General features: G+C 33.3%; 1 protein-coding gene across 1 annotated transcript in view; it reads left to right on the top strand.

Annotated features, from left to right (window-relative positions):
* The first annotated feature begins 2535 nt into the window (after positions 1 to 2535).
* Positions 2536 to 15730, top strand: part of LOC143249709 (lachesin-like) — a 109659-nt gene continuing 96464 nt past the window's right edge. Inside the window, exon 1 of the mRNA XM_076500021.1 lies at positions 2536 to 2763. Within this exon, the coding sequence (XP_076356136.1) occupies positions 2670 to 2763 (94 nt within the window). The 5' untranslated portion in view covers positions 2536 to 2669. The remainder of the gene's footprint in view (positions 2764 to 15730) is intronic.

Raw genomic sequence — 15730 nt, 5'->3', positions numbered from 1 at the left:
ATTAAAATATCTAGTTAAAAGTACGTTATCATTATTGGTTAATGATATAGAACACCAACGTATTGATTGATGCACTATCTTTATGTTGGAAATAACTTAATTTTCTCAGAAGTAATCATCAAACAGTCTTCCCAACAAAACAATGAAACATTTATACTGTTAGGAAACACAAAACTTGTATCACTATAGCAATCAATATGACTTAATAACACGAAGTGTATTGGTTAGAGCACGATCTTTGGATTAGATTTAACACAATATCCATAAAACAAATCATAAAGATATTGACTTTATATAACACAGCAATGAAAGTTGGATATCATTTGTACTATTCGAAAATACCCAAAACATTTATCGCTACACCAATCATATTTTTTATTGTTCACACACATATGCTAGTATAGCGGTACGTCTTCGGATTTACAACCCTAAAATCAGGAGTTTGATTCCCTTCGGTGGGCTCAGCAGATAGGATAATGTGGCTTTGCATAAGAAAAACACACACTCACACAAATATACGTTAATAGAACACAATTTGTAATACTGTGAAATAACTTAATGTTTATATTACTTTACAATATAAAGCTTTTACAGTTTTTGTTTTTAATTCACAAAATCTGCCACATGATACATTGTATTTGTCGTACTCAGTTTCTAGTACTTGGAGTGGAGCCACTGATTGTTTAAACAATGTATATGTTAACAGCATAACAGGAAATTCAAATTCTCGCTTGCCCATTTAATGACGTGGGGCAAAGTGTAAAAATCTACATAATTTCCAAATCAAATTATTAACGCGAATCGTCATTTAGTGAAATGTAAATTTGTTTATTATTTTACCAAACAATATCACTGCGTAATGAAATCTAGTCGGTGTAGTTTTCACGAGGGAAATCACGTGGCGGGCTTTTAATTAGTTACAGAAAACGTGTTTTAAGAGAAAAATAGTGGAAATGAGAAAGCACTTTGTGGTGGCAGTGTTATATTAACGTAAGTATGGTATTCTGTCTGTTAAGTCATCCTTCTCTCTTATTTTTCTGGATTACCAGCTCCCTTAGGTCGGTGAATTATTTTACTTTATTTTCATTTGGTCATTAACAACCATGGTCATGATGGACATATACTTTTAAACACGTTGTATCAAGAGGGTAGCATCACAATGAGGCGTCATTTAATTATCACCACAATATCCAGATAAATCAGCGGTGTGTTGTTTCTCTCCTTTCACATCTAATGTGCACAGTTCACACTTTATCGTCTAACTGTTTCAGCTAATTAGTGTCGGAAAGACTGAGTCATCATTAACCTAATTTGAATCAAGAGTATACAGACCCTGTTATCTCGCTTCTCTTGCCATTAGGGACTTAGAAGAAAAGCCATAGAAAATCGTGTTCATGTAAGACTTGATATACGGCTTTAGATATCGTGAAACTATGATATGTATTTACAATATATATGCTATTATTAGCACAATGTATTATATAGATTGGTTTCTCAAATTTATAACCATATATTTTAATATATTATATAAGTCAGTCACGAAATATCGGTATACGATTGAATGATCACAAATTACTTTTTGTTTGTTTGTAATTAAGCACAAATCTTAACTATGGATTATTTGTGCTCTGCCCACCACAGGAATAGAAACTCGGATTCTGGCGTTGTAAGTCCGCAGATTCTTCGCTGTGCCACTGGGGGAACATCCAAATTAGAGTTAGGTTCAATCACACCTGCTTGTCATTTTGTTATACATAACCATAAAACTTGGATATATTGTAATCAAATAACTGAATACATTTTAAAAAAAATTTAGACGACTCGCAACGATTCGCGGTCTTCTGTTCAAGTTTCTTCTAGCGTAACAGAAGCTATGTTTGTTCTAATAATAAGTAACGTGTATTTTGCTCAGAATAGTTTCAATGACTGCTATTAAAACTATAGATTATCGTCGTGTACTATCTTCTCGATATGAAGTACCTATCATAAGAAACACTGTTTAGTTCTGTAGTATCCCTGGAACCTTCCTTCCCACACTAAAAGTTTAATAAAGGTTTCCTGTCTCTACGTGTGTTTTCATGGTATTTTATGTTACTTGTTTTTTAATCCAGAGACACTGAAGAAAGAAAATATTTGTGGTGTGATACAGAACATTCGCTCAAATGCTGTTATGATCTTAACAAAAGACATTAACTAAACATATTCATATGTACGATGTATTTTGAGCCTATAAGCAGCTGCGAGTATTTACGTACTAAAGCTTTAAATTTAAAGTAATTTTAACCCATTGAAAATTTTATTTTTGACTGAAACTTCCACATTTATTTAATAATTTAAAATTAAGTTTTTAGTCGAATCTAAGACGGCTCTTCAAGAACACTTTTAACGCGTAACGTATGAAAAAGTCTAAAACTTATGAAGCTAGAATTCTTTTCTATTTCACAGAGTTGCGAATGTTCAATATCATGTGTCATCTGATAACGCAAATCCTCGCTGGTGAAACAAACTGCGGACGGTCCACGTGCTTATATAAACGATAGGAGAACTTGTGACTATTCGTAGATCGAGCGAAGCTCGTGAGCGACGTGTGCCTGTTTTCTCTGAGAGACCTGACCAGTGAGGTTTGCGAGGGAAAACCAATAGTGTTCATCCGAACGGTCTGAATATCAATGGAAGCGAGAAGATTTAGATTAATGTGGCTTATAGTGTTATTACTGACAGAGACGCAGTATACAAAGGCTTCTCCGCAGACTTTTACAGTAGGTAAGTTGCTTTTAAATAAAAGTTTCTAACGATGGAAGCTAGTAAGAAAATAACCGATGAAGAATAATGCGACGGGTTTTTAGATGATAAATTATTTGAGGTGGATCAGCTTGAATAACTATTTCAATAATACACTTACGTACGTACATAACACAAACAAATATGTTGTTAACTAGTTAAAGGAGTATAAATGACTACAATAAAGGTTGTTTAAGATATTTGGAGAAAATAGTGTCAATACGCTTCAGAATATGAGGAAACATTTATAGAAAGGTGTATATTTATTTCAGCTAATTTTTCAAACTGTTTCGTATAATATTTTATTTTGCAATAAATACAGTCACTACACAATATGTACACTCTGCGAAGCTTACCGTTTATTGTAGGATAGCAGAACACTATATTCATTGATACGTACTCTAAATCATAGATGTATAAATGATTCTTAAACATATATAATTTGTTTGTTCGTTTTTTGAATTTCGCGCAAAGCTACACGAGGGTATCTGCGCTAGCCGTCCCTAATTTGGCAGTGTAAGATTAGAAGGAAGGCAGTTAGTCTTCACCACCCACCGCCAACTCTTGGGCTACTCTTTTACCCACGAATAGTTGGATTGCTCGCATATTATAGTGCCCCCACAACTGAAAGAGCGAGTCGAACGCTTAACCCACCTGGCTATGCCTGGCCATATATAGTTACAGAAACTGACAGGATGAATATCTAATTATATAATTAACTTTTTAATACCATGTAAATGTCATAAAAGAAAGATTAAGGTAAATTAATTGTTTAATTTGCTTTTTAATAATGTTTAAATTACTAGTCATTTTGTTAAAATCAACAGGAACTTTCTAATCTTTCAAGGACCTGGCAACCTTTTTTTTTTTAGAAATTATAAAAAATACACGTTTTATACCTGTTATATTTTTTATAGTTACTCAAACATACATGTTTTCCAGAAAAAATAATTTAACCATCATAATGCTTTCAACATTCCACACAAGAACCTCGTGCTCAGATGCGCAGACAAATATCTTTTATCTGACGAATTATTCTACTGTAGTTATAAATATGCAACAACAAAATCCCTCACGCTTGTAACTATTCCTCTCCAGTAAGACTTATTATTTTTCTACTGTTTTTCTCTTTTGTTTAATTCTTCTTGTTTTCAGGGCGCTTGACTCACAATCTAATGGTCGCTGGGTCGAATTCCCGACCCACCAAACATTATTACCCTTTCAGCCATGAAGCATTCTAATGTTACGGTCAATCCCACTACTCGTTGATAAAAGAGTAACCTAAGAGTGGATGGCAATAACTAGCTGCCTTCCCTCTAATCATTCACTGTTAAATAAAGAATGGCTAAGGCAGACAACCCTCGAGGAGCTTTGCACGAAATCCAACCCAAAATCTTGTTCCAAACACTTTCAAGTCGAGCGCCATTCTTTCATTTTTCGGCAAATTAATTTGAAACATGATAGAGTTATACATTATATGATTGTTCAATACGCTTAGCCATATTGTTTATTATGTTGAGTTAAACCTTTTTAACCTGTTAACTGCCAAGTATTTCAGCTGCTACAATACAACTTTAATGCTTCTTCATTTTGTAACTTTTTCGTGACGCCATTTTGGATCGAAAGTGAAACAATTTGTAAGTAGGTCAAATGCGTGTATGGTACTGACATCTAGCGATGAAGTTAAGTATTATTGAGAACGAATTAACTCGTCCGTGGCACTGTGTTACCCGATCGGCTTGGACGAGTTATCTCGTTTACGGCACTGAACAGGTTAAGGATTTAATGAGGTCAAACAATCCAAAAATGTATATTTTGAGCTCTTGTACGACACAAATATAAGTGTTAATCCACTTGACACAATGGCATACAGGAAAGTTGGATTTGCCCTTTGGATCTTTTATGGAGTCAGAGCTTAGAAGAAACACATAATCTTAGTAGTTTTTGTCAATTACTCGGCCATATTTTGACCAATTTACATAAAATTTGGTACAAAAGTGCTTTCTAATAGATCCTACACATTGACAAACAAAACTGGTGGGTTTGTTTATTTTTGGAAGGGTCAAGATGCCAAAAAAAGGAAATTCATAACTTTTTGACATCCCAATCTACATCCCATTTGGTTCCAAGATATTTTTTATGGGTCGTTATTAGAATCTTTGTCTTTTGCTCGACTCTTCGGAGAGAAGAGCACAACTTGGGGTTTTCATAAATTAATCACGTGTATATTAACCAACTTATACAGGATTTAATAGAAAGATGCTTTCTTGTAATTCCGAAGCAATAATAGAGACAGTTTTCGATTTTTTACCACCATTTTTAGGTGTCATAATTGAATACGTTGGGATTGCGAGGCAAAGACATGTTACATTCGCCCACGAATGTTGAACTCTTTAAATAATATTAAAAGCCTATTTAAATGTTGGTTCTAAAATAATTATCAGGTAATCGAATTCGTGGATATGGTAAGCAAAAATTCAGTTGTGGAAAGTGAGAACAAACCATCTAGGATATTCAGCCAGAATGATTATTGAAGATATATCCAGTTCATCAATGTAAAAAAAAAAAAAAAAGTTATTGTACCGCCATTAGTCATTTTATTTAAGGTATCTTTAAATACAGCCAGTAACGTTCCTGAGAACATGATATTTTAAAAAATGAAAACAGTATGGCTAGCATCTTTTTGGAACCAAAACTCAGCAAAACATCTTTGGAAGTTAAAAATAAAATATGGCTTAAGTTGGTCTTTGAAGACGAACAAGAGAAGTGTTATGAAAATAATTAATATAACATTAAAACGTTTGTGAAGGAATAAATCTGTTATTTTACGAAAACTGAACCATTTTAATGTAATATAATTTAATATAACAAAGACTTTAGAAAGGAAAAAAAATAATGAAAAACTATATGCCCTTTAAACTCTTAATTTTGATGGCCAAGTCTAGTAACAGTAAAACTGCATTTACTGAAACCTAATTTGTATACCAGAAATAATGCCAGCTTTCTTAATAAAATGAATAAGTTTGTTAAGTTATTTTCCATACTTTTTAAGATATAACTAGGCATTAAATCTGTTTATACTTAGTCTAGACAGATCCGGCATGGCCAGATAGCAGCCTACTTATAATCCGAGGGTCGCAGGTTCAAATTCCCGTCACACCAAACATACTGGCCCTTTTAAACGTGGGGGCGTTATAATGTTACGGTCAGTTCTACTATTCGTGGGTAAAAGAGTAACCTAAGAGTTGACAGTGTGTGGTGATGACTAGGTGCCTACCCCTACTCTGCAAAATTAGGAACGGCGAGTGCAAATAGTTCTCGTGTAGCTTTGCGCGAAATACAAACCAAACTTACTACAGAAACGTTTCATTAATTTGTTACAAACATATATTATTATTAAAATAAGGAGGAATGACCCCAGAGTGAAATGTCAAATCACGTAAGTTACTTCAAGTCACAGGCTCAGTATTATTGGAATATTTTTCAAATTTTTAATGATATATCATCAATAACTGAAGCCATATTTTTTACCCATGGAATATACAATTCTAATCAGTTTTTCATACATATACATGGTTAGTCTCATGAAAAAGAATATAAATTAGACGTGCAATTAACCTGTTATTTATGAAGTACATCAACATTTAGTTACAACATTTAAGCCATCTGTAAAGATTCCGAAATAGTTGTTAGAATGACGAGCAAGATTCTTTGCTGAGGTACTAAATCCATACTGATTATAATTATGTGTCCATTCTTATTTGCTAATAATTCGTTAAATACTTTTCAAATTGACAATATGTTGTTTTGTTTGTTTGATTAGAATTAAGCAGAAAGCAACACAATGGGCTATCTGTGCTCTGCCCACCACGGGTATCGAAACCCGGTTTTAGCAGTGTGAGTCCGCAGACTTTCCGCTCTGCCACTAGGGGGCGTGTTATTTTATTTAAGCACATTCAGTGTATGAATAATCCTTTCTCTGAAACTTTACTCTCGCTAATTATAATATTCTTCTGTTTCACATAATTTTCAGTTACTTGATCTCTAACTTTTATAATATTTTAAATTTTATCCTTTAACAATTTATATGTGTTTGCCAGGTGTATTGACAGTCCTAGCCTATTTAACTTGCAAAATGTATCATTGAAAAATGAGATATTATTGAGATATTAGTTCGAGTAAGTGCACCTAACATCAAGCATTTATTGGAAAATGTTGTGCGAGTTCTGTACGTCATAAGATCTTATATTCAAGAAACTAGATTTTAAAGTACCTTTAATAGTGCTTGTTTGTTTTGAATAAACTTACATTATGTGCTATCTGCGAGTTGTCTTTTGAGTGAAATCGAACGCTGAATTTTAGTGTTGTAGGTCCCTAATCCTTATTACTGGTTTGGTTTGTTTATTTTGAATTTCGCACAAAGCTACTCGAGGGCTATCTGCGCTAGCCGTCCCTAATTTATTAACAATAGATGTACTTTGCGCATTTGTGGTATGAGTAATAACTCAATCTATGAATGCTTGTGTGAGCACATAGCTAGGTATTTGTTCCGTAGTATAATTATTCGTGTTTTGAGTGAAATAATTAATTTAAAAAATATTTTCTACCTTTGAATACCACATGTTTTGATTTTAAGATCAGTGACCAATGATATTAAAAGCATTATTTTTATGAAAAAGGCCACATCATGTCTAAAACTTACATAACGATATAATTATATTTCAGTTAAGGTATCTGTATAAGGCTAGGATATATCAAGATAACAAATTGTTTGACAAAGTAGTGCCTGGTATTTTAGCTGGATGAACGACAAAGTTTTATGGGCAATATATTGAAATATTCCAATAGTAACTGAAAATACCTTTTATATGGTTAACAATACATTTAAAACATTTGTCAAGATTATTAATATTTCATTTTCAGTAACTGATGCACTAAATTCTATTAGAAAAATCTAAAACGTGAACTGACGTGAGTGAAAATGAATTCCATTCTTTTATAAAGCTACGTATAGTAATATGCAGCACAGATATGAAACTTATATACCAAAAAAATTTATTTACAAACTAGCTTTGCACGAAAAAGAAGTCGTCGGAAAAGTGCGCATCTGAAATACCAATAAAAATATTAAAAAACTACGTTTTAATAACTTAGAAATTAAACAGCGTTAACGGAAACTATTTTTGTTAATAATCCTGTATGGTTAAAAATAGCAATATGGATTAGTCTACTTTTTTACCATCTTTCTAGACAAGGACGCTGCCATCTATAAACTAACTTATTTGTATGTTTTTTAGCCGCAGTATAACGACTCATAAAACAGCTCTTTTTTATTTGTTAAAGTACGAACTTTTAGCTTATACATTCTTTATCCCTTGACTGATTTCAGATTTAATTACGGTTTTGGACTTAGGAGGTCAAATCTTTTCGATTGTTGTATTTAACCACGCCCAAGGTCTCACAGATTAATTTGCTTTACCCTTGCCTAAAAAAAATTCAATTTGAGGGTAGGCTGATAGAGATTCTAATGAATAATAAAATCCTATCACGTATACGGGCTCCCCACAACTGGTATTGTTTGTGCACAAAAATGTAGTTAATGAAAAAGGAAAAAGAGTCCCATAGATTAAATTACTTTATTCTTGTATAAAAGAATTTCAACTACAGCAGTACTGAGGATTTCCTTAGTTCTAATTGGAAATACCACGAGCCCTCCCAATCTCTAGAATTCGGATTCGCAAACTATGTGTTAAAAAACAATTATTTTATTTCGTAACTATTTATCGGGATATTTACTTGATATAATAACATCATGTGTATCCTTAACAGTTAAAGAGTTTTGTAAGCAAACAGTACATTGTGGAAAAAAAAACAAAAAAAACTGAGCCAGTATTATATGATTATTCCTAAGTAAACATAAGCCAATTTTATATGATTATACCTAAATAAATGTCAGCCAGTATTACATGGTTATTGTCCTCCGCTAGTACAGCGGTAAATCTACGGATTTACAACGCTAAAATCAGGGGGTTCGATTCCACTTGGTGGGCTCGGTAGATGGCCCTATGTGGCTTAGCTATAAAACACACACACACACATTATATGACTATACCTAAATAAACGTCAGCCAGTATTATATAATTATACCTAAATAAACGTAAGCCAGTATTATTTGGTTATATCTATGTAAACGTCGGCCAGTATTATATGATTATACCTAAATAAACGTCAGCCAGTGATATATGATTATATTTAAATAAACGTCGGCCAGTGTTATAATATTATACCTAAATAAACATCCTGTTATTAGTGAAATCTGTCAATGTTTTCACCTTACTTGCAGACCATTCTGAGTGTGTGAGTGTCTAACGTTTCGCCTGACAATACGTTTCGGAAGAAGAACGTTTGACTTGGCTTCAGGTTATTTTATGTGTATATATACATAGTATTAAAATTCCGGTTTACGTTTGCCTAGAGTACATTCTATAATTTAACCAGCACTAGAACATTCCACGTTAGTAAGCAGGTGAATCGTATTCAAATTATCACATTATTACGTACTTAAACTTTGCATTTATGAGGAAAGAGTGAATTATACAATGAAAAAGAGACCCTGTACTACAGTGTTTTACAAAGTTAATAACTAGTCCTGATCTAAAGCGTGAGTAGCTCTGTTGTATTTCCAGTAAAGTTAATACTGTAAAATTATAATTATATTTTCCTTGATATACATAAACTGATAGCTGTAATTTAAATGAGATTATTATGCAAACCTTTTTCGTCAAGATGGCTTTGCATTTGGTCATTAACTTTATTTAACTTGCAACAGTTTTTCCGTAATCGTTTAACTTTCATTTAGACAAAACGGTTCTCGCTATCACTAACTAATGCTGGTTAAACCATCCTTGCATTTTTGATTTGAACCACGTTATCTGGTGTACTGACATCTTCACTAGTTAACTTTAGTTTTAATAAGACTTCAGTTCAGTGCTGATTTGAGTATACTCTACTAACGCCTTCAGTAGTCAGGATAAAACATACAGATCATCGCTGATTTTAATAAGTGAACCTTTCTCGTATACCAACAGTATCAGTTGTTTGACTCGCAGGTAGAGTGTTTGTGTTTGAATTTCGCGCAAAGCTACACCAAAGCTACCTGCGTTAGCCGTCCCTAATTTAACAGTTAAGACTGGAGGGAAGGCAGCTAGTCACCAATAATTTATGTAAAGATTATTCAGCGATAATCAGTGAGTTAGGTAAAACTAGAACAACCAATTTGTTGTTTCAAGTTAGGGTAAGTGCGAAACATTTTATGCGTTGAAAAGAAAGTGGTTACTCGTAACTTAAATCTATGTTAGGTGTTCTCCTCGAAGTAGCCTTTGTTTTATTATATCTTTATTGAACAAAGGCTAAAATGTAATGTATCATTGGGCATCAAAAGGTCGTAATTTGACAAGAAAAATATGAGATGCGTTTCGTGATTCGTAGTATTAAAAGTGTTGTTTCCTTGGTATAAGTTACAAAATTGTAGGCTTACCGACATGGTACGTTAGAACAATAAGTGTAAGATACCTGACTGACTTATATAAATGTAAAGTAGGTGTAATGTCTCAGTGATGTCGAGAAAACCCACTTGTAGAGAAAAATATATATCTAAAAACAGCTCGTTTGGGTTGAGAAAATATTTTACGTAGAGGAGCGAACAACGTGAGCTGTCTTTACATATATAGGTGTAATATCTGTGAAGTGGTGAGGCAGCTTACTGTGGTTTATATTGACATAAACTAACAAAGTTTTACGTTGTAAGAAATGGTGAAGTAACTTCATATAGATTATATAAACATGAACTACAATCTCGTGTTCGTTAGACATGCGAGGCGATGACGTTACTTGATATGTTTGTGTATTTCGCCAACCACAAAGGAAAGAACATTTTTATTGTCTTTAAGAACATATTCATAAGCTTAAATATGTAGTACAATTCTGTGTACGTAATAAAAAACACGTGTGTAGAAACTTAGAATCTTTCAATAGGAAACAAATAACAATATATTTATAATAAATAACAAATTCATAATAAAACAGTGCTTGTTCATTACAACCAATGGGGCTACACGTTAGGGGTAATATACACTAAACTATTCAGACTTGAAGATAGAGCCATAGCACAATATATTCCAAAGCTTTGTCGTATTTTGTCCCGCCAAAACTTTCTCGGGAAATGTTTCATTATTTAATAGTGTAAAATGCTCTTGTCGACGTATATTATACATAGAGCGTTCTTCGCTCTCTTTGATTTACCACTCCTAATCTATATCCATATAGGAATTGAATAATAGGTGGCATTTATGATAATAATATATCTGCTAAATTTTTCAAGTATACAAGTTATTTAAGATACTAAAAGTAGTTGAAAAACCCACACTTAATCACATTGAGAAGCCCAGTCTTATTATTTTATTTGCTACTGATTAGGGATGAAATTCCCTGAAACCGATATAACCCGGTGACAAGTAGTGAATCGAATGATAGATCGAGCTTTCCATTTATTATAGTTTCCTGTCAGCGTAGTTGTGAGAGACTGAACTGAAACTACATAATATATATTATTTTGTCCTAGAAATATCGTTGTTTTGTTTTTCTAAGAAACCTAAAATAATTTGGTCGTGTTCTTCCATCTGCCAATCCTGGAACATTCGAGCTGTGAACATCATATTTAAGCACCTGGCGACAAACATGCGACTAACTGTTAGTGGTGATTACAAGAATAATAAGGCCTGCATAATTGGAAGATAACAGAAATATACGTTTTGTTTATATTAGATAACGAACCCTGTACCACGATCACTTGAGTGTTGTAGTTTCGAACTGTATGATCTTTCATCACGCTCAGCTTTATAGACCATAGAGAATATGATAAATAGTGGTATTAATAATGTCAATAATTAACTATTGTTTTTCGGTTTGGTTTGTTTTGAATTCGTGCAAAGCTACACGAGGCCTATCTGCACTAGCCGTCCCTAATTTAGCAGTGTAAGACTAGAGGGAAGGCAGCTAGTCATCACCACCCATCGTTAACTCTTGGGCTACTCTTTTCCCAACAATTAGTGGGATTCACCGTAACATTACAACGCCCCCACAGCTGAAAGGATGAGCACGTTTGGTGCGACCGCGATTCGAACCTGCGATTCTCAGTTTACGAGTCGAGTGCCTTAACCACCTGGTCATGCCGGGTCTTGTTTTTCGGTAAAACTTTCATCATCTTTTCAGTCATTAAAATATTCAGTAATGACGTGGAGAACTGCATGATGAAAAGGGTGAAGTGTTTCGAATGCAGTGGAAAACCAAAAAATGTCTTCTGATTGGTTGTTTCTTTTACTCTTAAAAATAGGTGTTTTATGTTGCTGTAGGAAATCCGTGTGTTCATTTTGTGTAGTCTAAAGGTCTACAAATTTGAAAACTATAATCTTGATAAATTAAAAGTGTTAAGTGCAACAGAAGAATTTTCAACATTTACTTGAACGACACGAAGTAAAACATTTTTAAAATGTAATTCATTAAGTACAAGAACCAACATGTCAAGAGGGCTATAAACTTCGAAATGTCTCAAACTATAGAATAATAAAATGTCGTTAGTATGACTTTATAGCCTGATTTCTGTTGATCCCTAAAAGTAACCTTGGAGATACAAATCCCATGATCAATACGGTTTTTTTAAACCGTTTACAAGGTAACCAGAGAAAATTGAAAAATAATGCTATTATTTCGTTATGAGTCTTAGCTTATTTTTAATCTATGGAAATATGTTAGATATTCATTCCTTTCCGACTATCTCGTATATCCTGATATATTATGATTACAGGAATAGAAAGAAATTCCACCTTTGTGATAGATATATATATAAATACTTTATACGAATGTGTGTATGTGATTTCACCGCATTCATTAATAACCCTATTGTTGCATTTCATTTCTCGTGAATCTTTGGGTAGTTAATTTCTTATCAATTAGTATTACCCTTCTTATCAAGGGTAGTTAGTAAGTCATTACTCTATGCAAACCTCACGTAGAATTCCTTATTCTATTCGTGATCATGATAAAGCAGGTTAAGTCCTAACAACCAGTGAGTTATTCATACTTAAGCAGTAATAATCAGTGAGTTATGTAAGACTTAAGCAGTAATAATCAGTGAGTTGTGTAAGACTTAAGCAGTAATAATCAGTGAGTTGTGTAAGACTTAAGCAGTAATAATAATTGATATATTTAATTTCTTATCTTTCTTTCGGAAGTTAAGAACTCATTACTAACGTAAACCTCGTGTAGACTTTCTTATTCCATTAACCCTCGTGTATCATGTAACATCTATTTAAAGTGCTTTGTTATAAAAGTCATAGCTCAAATGCTTTGGTTTCTGGAAATGGTTTATTTGTAGCAAGTCATAATGAGTCAATTTCATAATATGAAAAGTGAGATACCAAGGGTTTTACACCATTCTGAGATACCGTAGTTTGATGTTGGAGTCTGAGACTTTCTCAACAACTGGACTTCCTCCAGAATATATTATAAGAAAATTATATTTATCCTGACACGTTGAAAGTGATATAAATGATATTTTAATAAACCAAAATAAGACTATTATTTGTGAAAATATTAGCTGAGAAATCATCTAACTAAACAAGCTCTTTAAGTATTGCCATTAGCCACAGATCAGTAGAAGAAAAATCGGTCATTAGCTAAAGGTTTGTTACATCGCTAGTGAAAACAACTATTAGACAATATGGACATTATGTCAATCAATACAATTTGAATTTTTTGTCATATACAGTCACTAAAATAAAATGTTATCTAGTTTTACCCTGACCAATATAGAAGTAACTAATCATCAAAGATGTAAATGTAAACAGTATTAAATTATCTTTAGCTATAAACATATTTAATATCAAGCAACTAAACAACTGTGTGAACAACACCAGTGTAATGTGTTAGTTTTGGTTACATATTATTTGCTCGGTATCAGAAAAATCGCTTCAGACGTGTATTAACCATTGTTGTATTAATGTTTCTACTTAGATTCTGTCTTTTAGATAATACGAAAAATGATGATATCAGTGAGTTATTTTCAACGTATAGTAAATACATTGCCAGGAAATTAGTGCAGAAGAACTATTATTATATGTATTATAAATAAAGTAGTTGAAGCTTAAAAAATAAGACAAAAAATAGTTACTAGTTTATTCACTGTATGAAAGCGCGAAATGCAATCATACATTGAATATTGGAAGTAAAGCAATAATCATATGATAAAATGAAAGAATTATTAACTTGTTTGAAACTAGTCCACAGATAAATTGGAGCTTTGAATAGCACAACAATTATCTCTGGTGATTGAACAGTTCAGGTGTATTTCTAAGAAGAATGTAGTCTTGGTAAGTATCCAGTCTTCAGTGATTGAACAGTTCAGGTGTATTTCTAATAGGAATGTAGTCTTGGTAAGTATCCAGTCTTCAGTGATTGAACAGTTCAGGTGTATTTCTGAGAGAAATGTAGTCTTGGTAAGTATCCAGTCTTCAGTGCTATAATATTGTGGGTATCGGCCATTTTAAAACTAGGAAAATCAAAATACTGGAAACATAAAGACCGTGTGAATTACAACATTAAATCCTAACACGATGCATGTTTACATTTATAAGCGTGTCTTTTAAATACATGCGCCATGCTGTATTACTAATTACTTGTATTGGTGTGATATTTATGTATAATTATATAATATACGAAAACGTACAATGGAAATCGTTGTTGCTACATTGTTGTGAAATGCTTCACAAAGACAAAATCTGACAATTATTTATTACTGCAATATCTCCGGATCTGTCAGGATGTACGTTTTTACATTTCAGATCTCCCTCAGTTTCTTCTCAAAATCGTTGGATAGAATAGAAAGTGGAATAGAACTAAACAATGGTACCTACATCAATGATTTTCTTCGTGATAATTTCCTAGAATTTCTTTAATTTTGGAATTCTAAAAAAAAGGGAAAAACTAGAGAATAGCTCTAAGGTGACAAAACTGGAAACTAGTTCTAAGGCGACAAAACTAGAGAATAGCTCTAAGGTGACAAAACTGGAAACTAGTTCTAAGGCGACAAAACTGGAGACTAGTTCTAAGGCGACAAAACTAGAGACTAGTTCTAAGGCGACAAAACTGGAGACTAGTTCTAAGGCGACAAAACTGGAGACTAGTTCTAAGGGGACAAAACTAGAGATTAGTTCTAAGGGGACAAAACTAGAGACTAGTTCTAAGGCGACAAAACTGGAGATTAGTTCTAAGGGGACAAAACTGGAGACTAGTTCTAAGGCGACAAAACTGGAGACTAGTTCTAAGGCGACAAATCTGGAGACTAGTTCTAAGGGGACAAAACTGGATATTAGTTCTAAGGGGACAAAACTGGAGACTAACTCTCCATTTCTGAGGATGTTTAAATGTTTTTCATCATTTTTCTTTTATTCCCTTCTACTATGGACTTTTAAAGCAAAATAGAAATTTTGGCAAGAAGCTGTTGTTAAGATAGCCTTCTGGTCTAATTAGGCCCAACATAGCCAGGTGGTTAAAGCAATCGATTCATAATCCGAAGGTTGCGGGTTCGAATCCCCCTCACACCAAACATACTTGCCCTTTCAGCCGTAGGGGCATTATAGAGCGACGGTCAATCTCACTATTCGTTGATAAAAGAGTAGCCCAAGAATTGGTGGTGAGTGATGTCGACTAGCTGCCTTCCCTTTTGTCTTACACTGCACAATTAGTGATGGCTTGCGTTGATAGCTGTTATGTAACTTTGCGTGAATTTCAAAAACAAACAAACAAACTGATCTACTTGACTTTATATCCGTGAAACTGTATGAGACGGATTCTGAAACTCGAACTGGAAATCAAATACAAATTTTGTATCGAG

This window comes from Tachypleus tridentatus, chromosome 4 (genome assembly GCF_004210375.1).
Source record: "Tachypleus tridentatus isolate NWPU-2018 chromosome 4, ASM421037v1, whole genome shotgun sequence".
In the NCBI taxonomy this organism is placed as follows: domain Eukaryota; kingdom Metazoa; phylum Arthropoda; class Merostomata; order Xiphosura; family Limulidae; genus Tachypleus; species Tachypleus tridentatus.
Note: the sequence above shows the minus strand (reverse complement) of the source record. Positions and strands in the feature narration are given on the sequence as shown.